The sequence below is a fragment of the Nelumbo nucifera genome, chromosome 2, assembly GCF_055504915.1.
Source record: "Nelumbo nucifera cultivar China Antique chromosome 2, China Antique-T2T, whole genome shotgun sequence".
NCBI classification, from domain to species: Eukaryota; Viridiplantae; Streptophyta; class Magnoliopsida; order Proteales; family Nelumbonaceae; genus Nelumbo; species Nelumbo nucifera.
The window spans coordinates 19028679-19044309 of record NC_142650.1 but is presented as its reverse complement, the minus strand read 5'-3'; the positions used below and the strand labels follow the sequence as shown (position 1 = coordinate 19044309).

The following is a 15631-nucleotide window of genomic DNA, read 5'->3' as shown; positions in this document are numbered from 1 at the left end:
TGGCAATTTTTCATTGGAGGAGAGCTTATCTTATGCCGTGTTCGGATCCCATACGTCCGATTTTTCCTTGATCCGTCCATTTAGATGGATCTGAAAATTCGTTTAAAATGCGAGATTTTTCTCGTACCTATCTCGTTTACAGCGGTCGGGCGAGAGTGTAGATCGGCGGAGAGCAGGATCAGGATGTCCCCAACAAAGCTGTTGTCTGTCTCGCTTCTATGGATTCTGGTCTTGTTCGGAACCCTAGCTATCATTCAGGTACTCCGCTTTCCACTTCTTCTCTCCCCCTTTTCTTACTTTCTCAGTTGATGATCTTGGTGACTCTTATGGAGTATGGAGTTTTACCGCGTCGATTCATCTCTCCCGCATGAATTGTCCTCAAATTGTCCTTCTAGGTGTTCTACGGAGTCGATCCATGAATGAGAACCCTTTTCATTCTCAGATATCTCTTTCAATCTGCTTTTTTTTTTCCCTTTTATTGCTGTTAGTTTTGTTCCCAGAATCAATTAAGCAATGCTGGAGTTCCCTCTGGTCGAAACGGGATTGATAGCGAGCTCGATGAGGTGAGGCAAGTAGCTGCCTACGGGCTTGCTTCTCCTTCTCTTTCTACTGTTGTGTTTCGGGCGTTGACTGTTTATACATCTCATTCCATCCTCTTACTGCCTTGACTATGCACATTGATGTTCTTTTGCCATATTTCTAGCCATAGGTTTTTTTTCCTCCCCTAATCATACATACAACGACCATCTTGCCATCTGCTTCTGTCCTTTATTGTTTCTTGATTTTGTGCTCCACTGGTTGCTGGAGTTGAAATTTCAGATGAGTTCTTGGTACTCTTAGTTATATACAAGTTGGATTAGCAATGCGGAGTGGTCAGAATTGGTCTTACAGAGCAACCTCCTTTTCCCCAATTGATCATTTGATATTTTGGTTTTTCAGGCAAAGAAATCAAAGGAGGATTTGGAGGTGACCCACAAAGTATACTTCGACATTGAGATTGATGGAAAACCTGCTGGTATGTGATTTCCATGTAAATTTTAATAAGGTGCTATATATGCATGGTTAAGGAATACAAAGTATATATGCTTAACAAACCCAAAAAGAGATCTATGATCAAAATTATTTGGTAAAATTTTGTGAAATAGTCAATAAAAAAGGCAAAAATTCCTGGATCCTCACCGAAAACAATTACTCAGATTGGACTGGCACATTGGGTGCTTGAACGCTCTTGCTCTTTTTTTTTTCCCCTTCCTTTTGCATCCTCGCTTTTAAAACACCGCACCCAACCACATGCTTGCATCACAAGTGCTTAAAGGAACTAGTGTGCATTGCTTGACCAACATCTACTAGTTAATGATTTAGTCAGTATGACTCTTGAGTGACTAGTTGATGGTTTGATAATGCTATCTAAACCACTATGCATGCACCAAATGTGAATGCTAGATCATATTGATTTAACATTGGAACAAGAATTCATATGATGTAATGGCAGAAGAAAAGGTAAAATGCATGCAGGTTTTGAAGAAAGAAAGAATAGAACAAACTATTTGCAGAGAGAAACATAATCTGACAGTCTGTACTATCTTATTTATCATCATATTGCCCAGCAATAGTATGTAGTAATAGTAACCAGAAGACTTTCTCTTCCATTTGAAGTTGAAATAATATATTGAAGAGACTTTTGTTGCATGATATGATTACAATATCGCATCATGACACGCATTGTTAATATTGCTTGAAGCAATGAACATGAAGTTTCCTTTTCTGTGTGAATATCAGCCACTAATATGCTATTTTAGATGTAAACATGTTTAATAAAAATCTTTTCACTTGCAGGTCGCATTGTAATGGGCCTTTTTGGGAAAACAGTCCCCAAAACTGCAGGTACAGTATAATAGGTGCATGTTGAAGTAAAATGTGGTAATAGTGGGTTTGCTTAGATAACCTTTCTTTAGGTCTAATTCTTTTTACAAGCATCTTGGTTTTGCAGAAAACTTTCGAGCACTTTGCACAGGTACTTTCTCTCTCTCTCTGGGTTTTATTTCATAAACCTCATATCTTTTCAAGTATTGAGAGCAAATTGTTTTAAGTCTGTCATTTTAGTTGCATCCTAAATTTAAAATTTCATAATTTTGCTACTCGACTTCGTTGCAATTAAAGAGGTTACTCAATACAAACATCCAATGAGTCTTGGCAGCTTCTTTATGGGTTATTTGCTTTTCATGAAATACACCAATTATGACTGATCTCCAAGTGAGACCTTGTAGGTTTTCCATTTTGGGTTGCTTGACTTTTTGAATTAGAATTTTATGGATGTTAGTCTTATATATGATATCTCTTCCATTGCAGGGGAGAAAGGTGTTGGAAAGAGTGGGAAGCCTCTCCACTACAAGGGGAGTACATTCCATAGGATCATTCCCAGCTTTATGATTCAAGGTGGCGATTTCACACTAGGAGATGGAAGAGGTGGAGAATCAATTTATGGTACCAAGTTTGCTGATGAGAACTTCAAATTGAAGCACACTGGTCCTGGTAAGATTGTAAACCCCATTGCAGTTGATAGTTACTAGTTACCATTTGAAGATTGAGCAGCTATTAAATAACCATTGGGTGTACATAAAATGTTAAAAGACTGCTTGGTTGCCTAAAAAGGGTACTTTTCTTGAGTACAGGGCTGCTGTCAATGGCAAATGCTGGGCCGGATACCAATGGCTCACAATTCTTCATTACAACAGTGACTACAAGCTGGTAACCGTCTGTCCTACCATTTTCAGTTCTCATTGTTTTAGATGTATCAACTATCAAGGGATTTAGTAATTTGCAAACCTCAACTGTTGTATAAGCTGTACAGTCGAGGCTTTTCAATACTCCTTATCCAAAGGGTGGTCAATGATTTTGTAGGCTTCACAATCATTTTTTTTTCTTGTTTTGATACAGGTTAGATGGCAGACATGTGGTGTTTGGCCAAGTGGTATCTGGGATGGATGTGGTTTATAAGATTGAGGCTGAAGGGAGACAAAGTGGCACGCCTAAAAGCAAAGTTGTCATCGTAGACAGTGGCGAGCTTCCTTTGTGATCACTTGTTTTTCCTCCTTCACGTCAAGCTTGTCTATTATAACGACCTTCCCTTTTCAATATCGTCTATGTGATACATTATAAGTTATGTACGATAGCATTTTAATTATATATAGTTTTCAGCCTTGACTCACTCTGGTTCTTGGAGGCCAAGAAAGGCTGTGCCTTCAAGGTATTGTGTTGATGCTGTTGGCTCCTGATGCAAGCGGCAGTGGCACCTGATTTATGGTCTGTGAAGAGCATTTAGGCTGTGTTTGGTTTGAAAGAAAAGGTAGGGAAAGGTATAGGTTTCCCTTCCATCTCCTACCTGTTCTTTGAAACCAAACACAGCCTTGGTGTTAGGGGTGTTTGGCAGCAACAGCATTTATCAGTTTTGTTTTTACAAAATAAAAATAACTGTCACATCAGTAGTACTCATTGGCAAAGACCTCTTAGATCAAGGGAAATACTTCGGCTCAGTGGCTGTCTGGAAAATAGTCACAATTTATCCTGTGTTAAATTGTTGATGATTTCTGAAAACAAAGACGGCTGCATATCAAAAAATAAAAATCATTTTGTTTTTGTGGATGTGACAGTTATTTTTGTTTTGGGATACAAAATCGTAGAGAATATGTGGGTTAGTAAATCTTGATAAAACTTACACTAGAGACGGTTTTCATTTTGGAAAGCAAAATCATATACACCCCCTTAATTAACTTGGATGTAATGCAAATGGGAAATATATTTACTTTTCCCAATGAGCTTCTGGGACCGTCCATGAATGAATTACGACATGAGGTACGTGAGATGTCCTTGATGTGCGGCTGTAGGATGTTGTGGTCAGGCATGGAGGAAATTTTCAAAATTTAAACTATGTATTAAAAATTATTATAATTCATTATATCAATTTTTGTCAAAGAAATCTTTAAAAGCTTTTACCGTTTCCCAAAAAAAGAATCTTAAAAGTTTTTTCCTCTAACCAAGGCTTGCGCCTATTGGTGTCCTCTTTGAAGCGATGTAAGGGTCCGTTTGATGCTGAGAAAGGAATGAGAAAAGGGAATATTCCCGAATTATTCTTCCTTTCTTGTATTTGTTTACCGGTAAATAATGTTTTGGGATGAGAAACAAGAGGGACACGGGATCCCAAAATTAAGTGAGCGAGGTTGCACCAAAACAGTGTGACCCCGGTGAGAAAAGAAAACGCTAAGAAAATGCAAGCTGAGCAATCTAATACAAGGTGGGATGCGGTGTAAAATAGATTCCAATCGGACGAAGAAAAAAGGCATTCCCTCACGAAGGTGGCGCCCTTCGCCTTCAGGCGGCCGAGAAACATCAAAAGAGGAGGAAAATGGGCAAAATCCGAGATCGGAACTCGAGAGTCCAAATTCCGAATAGAAGGAAGCGACAGGAAACGGAACAGAAGGGCGGTCGTCGTCGTTTTTGATCAATCGATATTCGAGTAACGAGATGGTGGCGATCTCACTGTACAGAGGGAACCTACACAGGACGCCCGACGTCCCTCGGCGATGGCTCATGCCAATCCCTCGCATTTCCCTCAAAGATTTCAGGATTCTCCTCCGCAAACGGGAGAAAGCTCTGTCTTGCATCTCCAGCACCACCGCCCCCACTAGCTCAAATCCCAACCCTAACCCTGATTTCAAACAAGAGGAAGGCGTCGGAGACAGTGGCTGTTCCAAACAAAACGGGATAAAGCTCTGTCTCGCTTCTGAGCCCCAATCCCAGCCAACCATTGCCAGGAATTCTGAAGATGCGCCATCCCAACATGGAATAGTTGAACACGCCAAAGATCATAATGAAGCAGACTGCGATCCTCGTGCTAAGCAATCCAGAGAACTCGGTGGCTCTATTGGCGTTGAAAAACCATTTCGGGGGATACTCACCGCCAACGAATCCGACGATCTCTACCTCACAACGGTTAATTTCGTGTCTCAATGGTTGCCGACTATCTCAGGACAATTGAAATCTCTAGCAATTTCGGATTTCTGGATCCAATCTTGTTGGCGACGATCCGAAGTTCTGTCTTTGATTGCTGGTGACAATCAGCTCAAAAAATTTTTCTTGCAAAACAAACACTAGAAAGTGGATTTTCTCACAAAAATTTTCTCAGCAAACAAACACATTATAACTAACTGAGAAAATAAATTTTCTTTTTCTCATCCCATCCTTTCTCAGTCCAATTTTCTCAACAATCAAACAGACCCTAAAAGTTTATCAATGAGAAAAGCGTGGAGCTTTTATGTCAATTTTATTGATCTAGTATTTATATTGATAATCGATCTAGAACTTTATTTTGGATGAGGTTTTATATCGATTTATGATATAAAATTCCACTCCATCCAAACATTGATAAAACTGAACCAACATAAACTTTTACATCAATGACGTTTTACATCACTTCCAAACATAGCCTTTAAGCCTTCATATTCAGCTTCTATCCAACTACTTTTAAAATAGCTTTTCAGATATCCATAAGGATTCTTTTGATTGTTATAATTGTCAGATTTTTATTAAAAAATTAAGTGTGTTTTATATTTTTTCATGTTTGTATTATCTTTCATAAAACTAAAAATATAATTTATTTTTATATTTCTTTTGTTTAGTTAACCATAATCATTTGAGTCTTGTCCCAACTATATAGGGTCATTGCATGAATTCCTAAATTTCATCCCCAATAATAGGGAGGTAGAATGTAATTAACTGAACCTCTTTTTTTTTGTATATAATAAATAAACATTGAATACAAAAAGGGACTTCTACTAGATTTATGATGCAGTGGCATAAATATAGAAATAAGGTAAATCAGTGCAAAAAGTTTCTTCACTATCTTTGTAAATTGAAATTTATACCTTTTCTTGGCAACTTTTAATTTTTTTATTCCATAAAAATGCATAGTGTTTATAAATATATTGTTTTATTTTAAAATGATCAACTTTCTATGAACAATTGTAGTTCTTTTTTTTTAGGATAAAACCTCCCCTGAAGTTTGGTAATTGCAATAACCTTCCCTAAACTTTTTGACAAAATTGCAAGAAGACCTTCTCTCAGTCTTACAAGAGACACAAAATGTCTAAAATACCTAAGCAATTATAATTGAGATTGATTTCTACAGAAAATTATAAACTTTATGAACAAAAAATAAGAGAATTTAATGTTGCAATTTTACCTCTGAACGGTTGATAACATTTTTGTGCCTCTAATTAGAAGATTCTAACAAAGAGGGTCTACTTGCAACTGTGTCAGAAAGTTTAGGAGAGGATTGCAATTATTAAACTTCAGGAGGTTTCGGCAATTTACTCTTTTCTTAATACTTGTAGCTAAACACTACATGCCTAATTATATGTGCATGTATGTGAAATGATCTAGCTAATTATCGAGATTCTAGTTAGCATTTTTTTTGGTGAACAAAGAAATTCATTAAGCCAAAGAGAAAACAGAAATACAGCATCCAGAGCACATCAAATAACAGAAAGATTCTAGGTAGCAATTGAACTAGGGGAATTCGAAATTTTCTGTCTGCATTGTAGAGACTGGTTGTTGACCAATGTTTAAACACCATAATTACTTAAAAAAATAGAGTTAATTACTTAACTATACCCTATATTTTTACTAAACTACCACCTTGTGATTTTCAAAACTACTTAAATATGTCTTATTAAGGCTTTTAAAGATTGACATGAAAAATTAAAGGACAAAAATGTATCCCTTGACTGTGCTTTAAATTTTCAAAATATGCACTTGACTGTTCTTAACAAAAAAAAACCCTTAACAGCTCTTTTCTTCACCCGCTTGTGAACTAATGTGGCTTCTGTTCTTTCCCCCATTGCTAACACCCACTTCAAGTTAACATTGAATATTTAGTATGTGTTTGGAACCGCGAACGTTTATTTACTAAATGTTTTGTACTTGATTTGTTTAAAAATTCAAAAAAAATAATAAACCATTTTATTGACACTTAGGCACCATTAAGCACCACATTAGCAAAATAGTGAATACACCTACCCGTTGGGAGAAACGCTAAAATGAAGATTCCCCAATAGTAAACGCACACATAAACCGAAGCCTACTTTTGTAAGTCCCTATGTGTACGGATTCACATAATGGGAAAAATGCTAATGTGACACTTATGTGATAACATTTATTAATAAACGCCCACGGTTCCAAACACCTTATAGTCTATAGCTTTGAATACACGGAAGGGGTATACCCAATAATTTTCAGGTAGGAAGATTATCAGATGGGAGGACAAACCAGGTGGCAACCTCCGTGGCCACCTTGGCAGTGTGGTATCCCTTGCCACATGTCGTAGACATCCTGGTGAAGCGCAGACAGAAGCAATTCATGCTTAGATCACGTATTCACGTCTCTCATGGCTCTTTGCCTGAAGCCTAGAATCGAGCTTAGACACCGTCCACGGATTGTGAATGCATTCAATCATGTTTGGCTTTACCATGGATTATGCTCCATTGTGTAATCTGAAATACTGAACTCTGAATTGTCACTAGATTCTTTCCCAACTTTAACAACAATTCCGTATCCGTTGCTCTGTTCAAGCATCTAAATCAGGCAAGTTCTTTGTCCTCTGTAAAAATCCATGGCCATTCCACTGCTCAAATGTCTTCCCCTGGCCACGTATACTCTCATTATTTTTATCAAAATCACAAATGGGCACAATCGAGCAAAAACTGAGATGGCTATGAAATTCTTTCGTTTGGGAGCATCTTCATGTTGAGGGTTCTGAGTCAACATATTTGAGACGTTTGGGAGAATCTCATTTGCAGTTGTAACTTGGAGATCCTTCTAGGGATTTTAATGATGAAATTGTGAATTGTTTGAGGAAACAAGTGTGATCAATTGGTTATGGCCTATGAGAATCTTAAAGTTGAAAATATGTCTCCACACTTGTTTTACCCATCATTGAAGAGTCTAGAAACAACAGTTTAGAATGGTTTGTGTTTTATCTAGTAAACCAAACGAGGTTTTCTGCCAAGAGGAACCCTAGTAATTTACTATTTTACTGCACAAGGCTGTTATTCCTATTTTTTCCCAAGTTGAAAGAAAACAGTTAGTTTTGAGCATACAGCAGATTTATATTTCTAAAAGAGAGTTAAAGTAAGCTCAGATTGAGTCAACCTTCATTTTTTTTTTGTGGTAAAAAGATTCACTAACACTGTTTGGTTTGAAGGAAAAACTAGAAAAAGGAAGGGAAAGGTAGGAAAACCCATACAAAGTAAGGAAGAAAAAAAAGAGATAAAGAGAAACAAAACATACTCAAAAAAAAAAAAACATTCATCAAAAAAAAAAAAAAATACATACAAAAACAAAAGTCAAAAAGACGAGCAAAGCTCAAGCAAACAAACACGCCCACCATCTTCTAAAGATTCAGACAACCACAAAGGAGGGACGCCTTAAAGTCAAAAAGGATGCCAACCAACCCAACATTTTTTAAGGTTGGGCACTTGGGCTTGGGTTGGCCAAATTTCTTCAATTCTTTTTACTTCCTAAAAAGTCGTTTCCAATTTTTTAAAAACAAGGTTAGGTGATTAATTGATAGCTTTAATATTAGTTTATACATGGGTACAAAACCATGGTGATTTAGAAATATTACACTTGTGTCACACCAAAAGTCCTAGCCTTTAAACTTAGAATGTTGGAAATCTTGGGATCAGATTGCCTAAGGCCTTAACCCTAACCCGACCAGACTATTTGGATTGGGTTTGGTCGAAGCAGCCCTAGTGGTGACACGAGACTCCACTTTCTAGTTCATTAAGGCTGTATTTACTTGCTTCTAAAAGGAAAATACTTGGCTCCTACCATGTTGGAGGACATGTGTCCTACAGCCATTTTACAGAATTATACACTAATTTAGAATTTAAGGGTTTAAAATTTAGAGTTTAGATTTTAAGGTTTAGGGTTTAGATGTAAAAATCAGGAGGTGATAGGATGCATGTCCTCCAACATATTAGAACCAACTATTACCCCTTGAAAATAAGTGAGAATTATAAAATTGTGGGAAGTTCAATAAACTTTAGGAAATATCTAAATGATTTTCCCACAACTCACCCTTTCTCAGCTGGTAAGGTCTCTAGCAGTTTGTAAAAGAGACTTGGGATCAAATCCTACTGTCACAGAGTTTGATCTTCTTCCAACAAGCCACTGCAGTCTGCAGCCGCGAATTGGGGGTAGCCCGTCTCCCAACCTCCATCATGGGGAGATGTTTTCAATGTGTCGTTATAGTATCTTATTCGTTGATTTATTGGAATCATTTGTTATTAACACATTCGGTTTCACTGTCACGGTGTCACCAGAGTTTGGGGGGTTGTGGGTTTTAGGGGATGGACTACCGCCCCATTGTGTAAAATAAAAAAAAAAAAGCAAGTTTACTCTAGTTCGCATCCCCATACTTCTTTGCTTCTATGCTTCTCTTTCTTCTCTGGTCTTGCCATTTCTGTGCAAAACCACCATACAAGGCTACAAGTTCCTCTAAGTCTTAATTTTGGGTTTCTGCTGCATCACACCCTTGCAGCTGCAGGGGAGTACCAAGGCTACGAGTTAGGCCTTCAAGACCTAAAGCGTAAATACCTATAAAATACAAGTCCAAATTGGATTGTGATTCCTTGAGCCACAGCACACTGCTCGGGGGAAAAATGATATTCACCTTATGTTCATTAGCTCCTCTTTCACTTTTTAATTGTGCCAAAGTTGTTGATTGTCAATCGAGAGGAAAGCTCTAAGCTCTTGTACCTTGTCAAATGGAGGAATGGAGATCCAACAGCAAGTTTTTGGATAAGAGTGCAAGTAGAAGCCCGACTATACCATCAAACAAAACAGAGCATTAATGGAAAGGTTAAAACACACACACACACACAAACAGAAACAAGAAACAAGATGTCAAGATCTAAGTAGTTTGGCTCAGTAGTTTACACCCATGAGAAAGAACAGCGTAAATGCATTATCAGAAAATTGAAGAGTGCAAGTAGATCCTATACCACCCCATTATTCCTGTTTCATAGTCTACATCTTTCCTCACCTAACCAGAGTAAATGAAAATAACCAGCATTCCAGATATAACCCCCATATCCCAACATACACCTAGAGCCTACAGAGTACTCAAATATGAAGGCAAGGGGCATTAAAGAAGGTCCAAAATAGCTGAAGAAATTGAGAAGATCCAAGCAAAAATGGTCATGCAATGATGAAAAGCCTCAAGGGGACTTTGATAGTTTGTTGGGGCCAAATTTGGAACAAAATAAAGCAGAGTTTTGGGATTGAAAGATTAGGGAATATTTCTAGTAAATAGAATGTCCAGAAATCAGAAACAGCATTCAACTACCATGAACAAGAAGTAAAATTTTCTGGATAGAGCAATTTTTTTTCGATAATTACCGGATAGAGTGATTAACATCCAAAATCTAAAGACTTTTTATTCTGGTAATAATATTAAAATCATAAATAAAAAACTAGAATTTCTGTAAAGCACACAGTACCATAAAATATAAAGAAGGATTACAGACACAACTCTCTCCCTATTTTTGGATTAGCACCACACCAACCTTAACTGAATCTACTAATCCAAAAAAAAAAGTGAAAATAGATAAGAAGATGTCCAATTTGGAGGACTTTATGGTTTATGACCATCAAAATGCATGGATTATACCACACTCTAAGCTTTTAAAGAAGAAAACCAAAATTCTATTAGTAAGCAAAATCCCCTGTTTCAGAAATTCCTGCTTTATAAATTCATAGAGACGAAATCTGGATATTACTAGGAAATATTGATCTTCAAAATAAAGAGAATAGAAATCTAATAATTTCTACTGAAACCACCTAATAGCTTCAAAGATTTCCCAACATAGACATAAAAAACCACTATGTGACAAATAAAGACATGAATCTATTAACTATTTTATGAGGATACCTTGCAAGGTGTGAGATACCACTGCTGGGTTCACAAAATCCTTCAAAGGAATCCAGCACATCTTATTCTACCTTTGCACACCTCTAGGGTCCTTGGTTCATAGATCTATTTTTATTTTTTAACTATTATCAATAACTGAACATATGTTGCATTAAAAGAAAGAAACGGTAACTTCAATTCTAAGAGAAAGGAAATACGGTCCAAGGCTGCCAATAACACAATCTCTTCAATTACACTTGGTTATACAAATTAACCTCTGGGCCTGGGGTCCACCCAAATCAAATTCTCTCTAGCCCTTTCTAAAGAATCAGTAAGGCTATTAGCAAATTGAGGAGCTCACTTGAACAAGCAGTTCAAGTTATTTTCTTTAATCAAATGACCAAGAGTCCAAGGACTTGAATCTATTGGAGCAAACCGTGAAATGACAACATTGCAATCACCTTCCACTATTTTTTTACATTTGAAAATTTGTAAAATGATGCCAATCTGAGACCTTGACGTAAAGCAAGCATCTTGGATCTGAAGGAGTTACCCATTCCAAGAGGCCATGAGAAGTTTAGTAATACAGTTTCATTTTCATCTCTTATCACCCACCTATACTTGACTGTCATGGATTTCCATAACTACATCCACCAAAATTTTGTTTGAGTCTTCTTACAGGATTTTCCAAAAGTTGGATGGTTGGTATCCTTGGATGTATAAAACCAGCAACAGTAGACCACCCTCTTGAGCAATGAGTCCATCAAGGATCCTTTGAAATCCTCCTTACGTCAAGGTCCAATGAACCACCTATACCACTTCCTATTCTTTATTTTCAAAAATTCCCACATTTTGTTCATACCATATACTCCATTATACAAGCTGCCCTTGTGCATGACCAAAGAATCTTTCCCTTATTAGTATGGACTTGAATTACATGGGAGAACAAATCCATCATAAATTAGGTATGGTGCCAGGTGCATCACAAACATTGAGAAAAAAATGATTAGTACTTTGTAGTATAGGGACAAGGAGCAGGTGATTAGTGTCTTTCCCACTCCTGAAACAAAGAATGCACATATTAGATGAGAAGCAAAATAGTTTCCATTTGTGTTGGAGCATTTAAGCATTTCACAAGTTTTGATTGTGTACAATGCTGCTTCCTAACAGAAGACCTTGATCTTTGGAGGAGCAAGGCCTCCATAAGTCCCTTTTTTGGGAAAGGAGGGGAGGAGGGGGATGATACATTAAGAGCACAAAAGAAAGAAGAACAAGAGAAAAACACCAAGTGTCATGGGCCAAGATTCTCTTATCAACAACACCAACTAGAAAAGAGCTTCTTTAAGGAAACCTAGAAGGGAACAACCTCCTCCCAACCATAGTCCCTAAAATCCCTTCTGAAACCAAAGTCCCGAGACAACCCATTCCCTGAGAAGGACACCAAGTCTAAGTCTATAGAAAGATAGGGAATGCAGTCTTGGGAAACAAGAACAAGAGGGCTGTCCCCCTTCCGAAACCAAAATCCTGGAAGCAAGAATTTATTTCTATACTTTTCAACTCACTTACTGTATCAAGTGGATTTTAAAATTAGACACCCCCTAAAAAAATTATAGGATTTTTATAAATGTCACCACATGAAGGGGGTGATTTCTAACCACCATCCAATTTCAACCCTCCCCCCAAAGCATACACACACACAAGAGGGGTCATTGTGAATGCCACATTAAGGTCTACCCACCTAATTTGGCATTTTTCAACCAAGGAACCGATATATGTTTCCTAAGAGAATCCTGCATAGAACAGGGAAGTCCCTTCTTGCCACTACTGAAGATTGTCAAGAGAGCAACCACCTGTTTGGCTTGATCTTTGCCCCCCCCCCCCCCTCCAATGAGGGAACTTGTCCCAAGTTTACCTTTGATAGAAAATATCATCAGAACCCTCCATCATAACTTGTCCTCACAACAAATTGAGCTCACTATCCATTCATTCTCATGCTTGGAATTACCTCCTGCAGGTGAAGAAAATTTACTAAAATCAAAATACTAATACACTTACCATAGGCTTCTTTATGAACTTAACTAATCACCATCCATTTGATCAGAAGAAATAAAAGAACATAGGAGCTATTGCTTTGTGCAATGTTAAATCTTGGGCTGGAAGCCTGGAAAGCATGAGAATTGAGGTTTTAGTCTAAGAACGGCTGCTTCGTACAAAAAATCCAGAGGTTAGGTCTGTCTCCAGTCCAAAGTGAGAGCAAAAGTTAATTCAAGGTTTTCAAGAAAACTTCGCACCAGTTGTACATAGTAGAACAGGCTAATGTTATTGGTTAATATAAAAAATTACTAATATATGCATGCCAGAATAGTATCTATTCCTTAATGGTAATGGTCCACGTTCCCGGAAATTTCGTTCAAGACAGACGATCTTTGGTCTTTCCATAACTGGACGCTTCATATAATGGCTTGGAAACTGTAGGACTATGCTTACTGATTATACAACCACATCCCTGAAACTGTTTAACAGTAACTTAACTCACCAGCTAGTTTGTACTTTCTCATGGGAAGAAATAATTCTAGTCATAGGTAGCTTTGAAAAACAATAGTTTGAAGGTAATAACCAACAAGCTATCTCAAGTGGCATTTACCTCTTTGTAACCCAGAGCACTGTTGCAGTGCCAGATCAGACTTCAGAGATTGAGAAACTCAGGCTTCTTCCTACCTAATCACTATCAGTTATTCTCAACGAAATGTGAAAGCAAGGAAAGGCAAGCATTTAGAACATAAATACCTCATCATGTTTGCGGGTGGAAGAGGAAGATGCTAAGCCCACACAGCAATAGTCCTTAAAAGACAACAGAAAACATGATCACATGAGCAATATAATCACTAGCAGAATTATGACCACGACAACTGAAGAGACTAATCCATAAAACCTGCAATAGACGAGGACACACTGACACTTGATCACATAAGCAATATAATCACTAGCAGAATTATGATCAGAAAAACTGAGGAGACTAATCCATATAACCTGCACTAGACGAGGACACACTGGCACATTAAACAGACCACTTAAATTTTATTTCCTTTGGACGCAGACACGACCAGCCCGACTAAATTAACGAGAAGCAAGTACTGACCGCTGAAGAATGCTTAACATGACCAACTTTACGATAGGAAATAGTGGGGGAACTGGAACTACTGAGATCGCTTCATGCCTTCGCATATTCCCCCTTGCTATTGTTGCTGTTGGCGTTGCCATTGTTCTTGGAGGTCATTCCGCGGCGCTGATGAACGATATTGGTGAAATTAGTAGAGAGATCAGAGTAGAGCGAGATGACCTTGGAGATATTCCCATTAATCTCCCGAATTAGGGCAACATTCTTTGTAAGATTATCTGGAATCTTGGACTGGTGATTCTCGTTAACCTGTTGAATCAAAGCCCGATTTTGATCCAAGACCGTCTGGACCTGACGAAAACTCTTACTTAAAGTCTCCCATGCCCCCATGTCACCTCCCTCGGCATCGTCGTCGCAGTTCACATCGTCGCCATCTCCAAATCCGTTACCACCGCAGCCACGTCGTTCGTTGTAGGTGCCGTTCTTCTTCTCGTCATGGAAACGAAGCTGGTGGTCATTGGAGCTTTTGTCCATGCTCGATTCTGCGGCGGAGGAAGAATCAATCGTTGTCATACATGAACGAGTGTTCTGCGTCTCAACCTCTCGGATTCTCTCTAATGGATAGCTCGTTTTGGATCGAAGGAAACAAGTGGATTCATAGGGATGAGGATCGAGTATTTATATATCTGCAAGGAAAGAGAGCGAATATTGACTCGGCGTGGCTAATACCTTTTCTGATTGGACTAAGAGGTGTAATCGACTGGATAAATATATAAATAAAAAATTATAAATATCTTCCACCACGCCGGACCGCCCTCGGAGATATTTCTACGCGGTTTGCAGCACGTTCGACTCGAGTGTCGACCGGGTTGGCCCGGAAGAGACCCGGAGACTCTAGAACGTGAGATGGAAAAGTTGGGAAAGGCCTTGGCCCTTGCTACCGGTGACAGTTCAACAACGTTGGTCTTGTCACTTGTGGTTTAGTTGCAGAGGACGGTGGTTATGGTAGAGGGGAGAGTAGGGGAAGAAGAAAGGTGTGGGGATTTTTTGTGGGAACATGAGAGAATTTTAATAATTTATTATTAAATAAAATAACTAATTTTGTTTTTATTTTTTACCACATGTGAATACGAGAGAATTTTAAATGGGACCCACTTATAATTTCCTAGATTTTTTTTTTTGACTTGAGGTTCAATAGGAATCCAATTATATATTTTTTTCTACAATTATTAATTATACATTAAATAGTTTTTATTTTATTGTTGGTAACGTCCGAGATTAAAGATCCTATATCTGTCTCCCTAAACCTCCCAACCCATCCCATACCCTCCCCAAAACCTATGGTAGGTTGGATTTTGAGAATCCAAACCCTCCCCACACATGAAAATACAAAACCCTCCCCACATTCAAAGTTTGGAGCTAGGGCTGCAAATGGATCGGATCATGATCATCATCCAAGATCCGACCCTATTTGGTCAAATTCGGATCCCCCTATTCAAATCTTTGGATTGGATTTATAATACATATATATGTTATTTATTTAT

General features: G+C 38.0%; 1 protein-coding gene and 1 long non-coding RNA gene across 4 annotated transcripts; one reads left to right on the top strand and one right to left on the bottom strand.

Annotated features, from left to right (window-relative positions):
- Positions 1 to 99: 99 nt before the first annotated feature.
- Positions 100 to 3208, top strand: LOC104595041 (peptidyl-prolyl cis-trans isomerase CYP20-1-like). 3 transcript variants are annotated; one of them, XM_010255596.3, is made up of 8 exons: positions 108 to 258; positions 501 to 563; positions 940 to 1015; positions 1837 to 1884; positions 1991 to 2014; positions 2350 to 2532; positions 2673 to 2748; positions 2938 to 3208. In XM_010255596.3, exons 1-8 carry the CDS (start codon positions 184 to 186, stop codon positions 3074 to 3076), a joined length of 684 nt encoding a protein of 227 aa, XP_010253898.1. In that variant the 5' UTR covers positions 108 to 183; the 3' UTR covers positions 3077 to 3208. The 3 variants fall into 3 exon arrangements, with proteins under 3 accessions (XP_010253899.1, XP_010253898.1, XP_010253897.1); XM_010255595.3 differs by having other exon boundaries at positions 489 to 563; XM_010255597.3 differs by lacking the exon at positions 501 to 563 and having other exon boundaries at positions 100 to 258.
- Positions 3209 to 5375: 2167 nt separating this feature from the next.
- On the bottom strand, positions 5376 to 15374 carry LOC148801970 (uncharacterized). Its single transcript, XR_016082663.1, has 2 exons — positions 9731 to 15374; positions 5376 to 7460 (listed from the first exon to the last, which is right to left on the bottom strand). It is a non-coding gene; the product is annotated as an uncharacterized LOC148801970 (long non-coding RNA).
- Between the last annotated feature and the right edge of the window lie 257 nt (positions 15375 to 15631).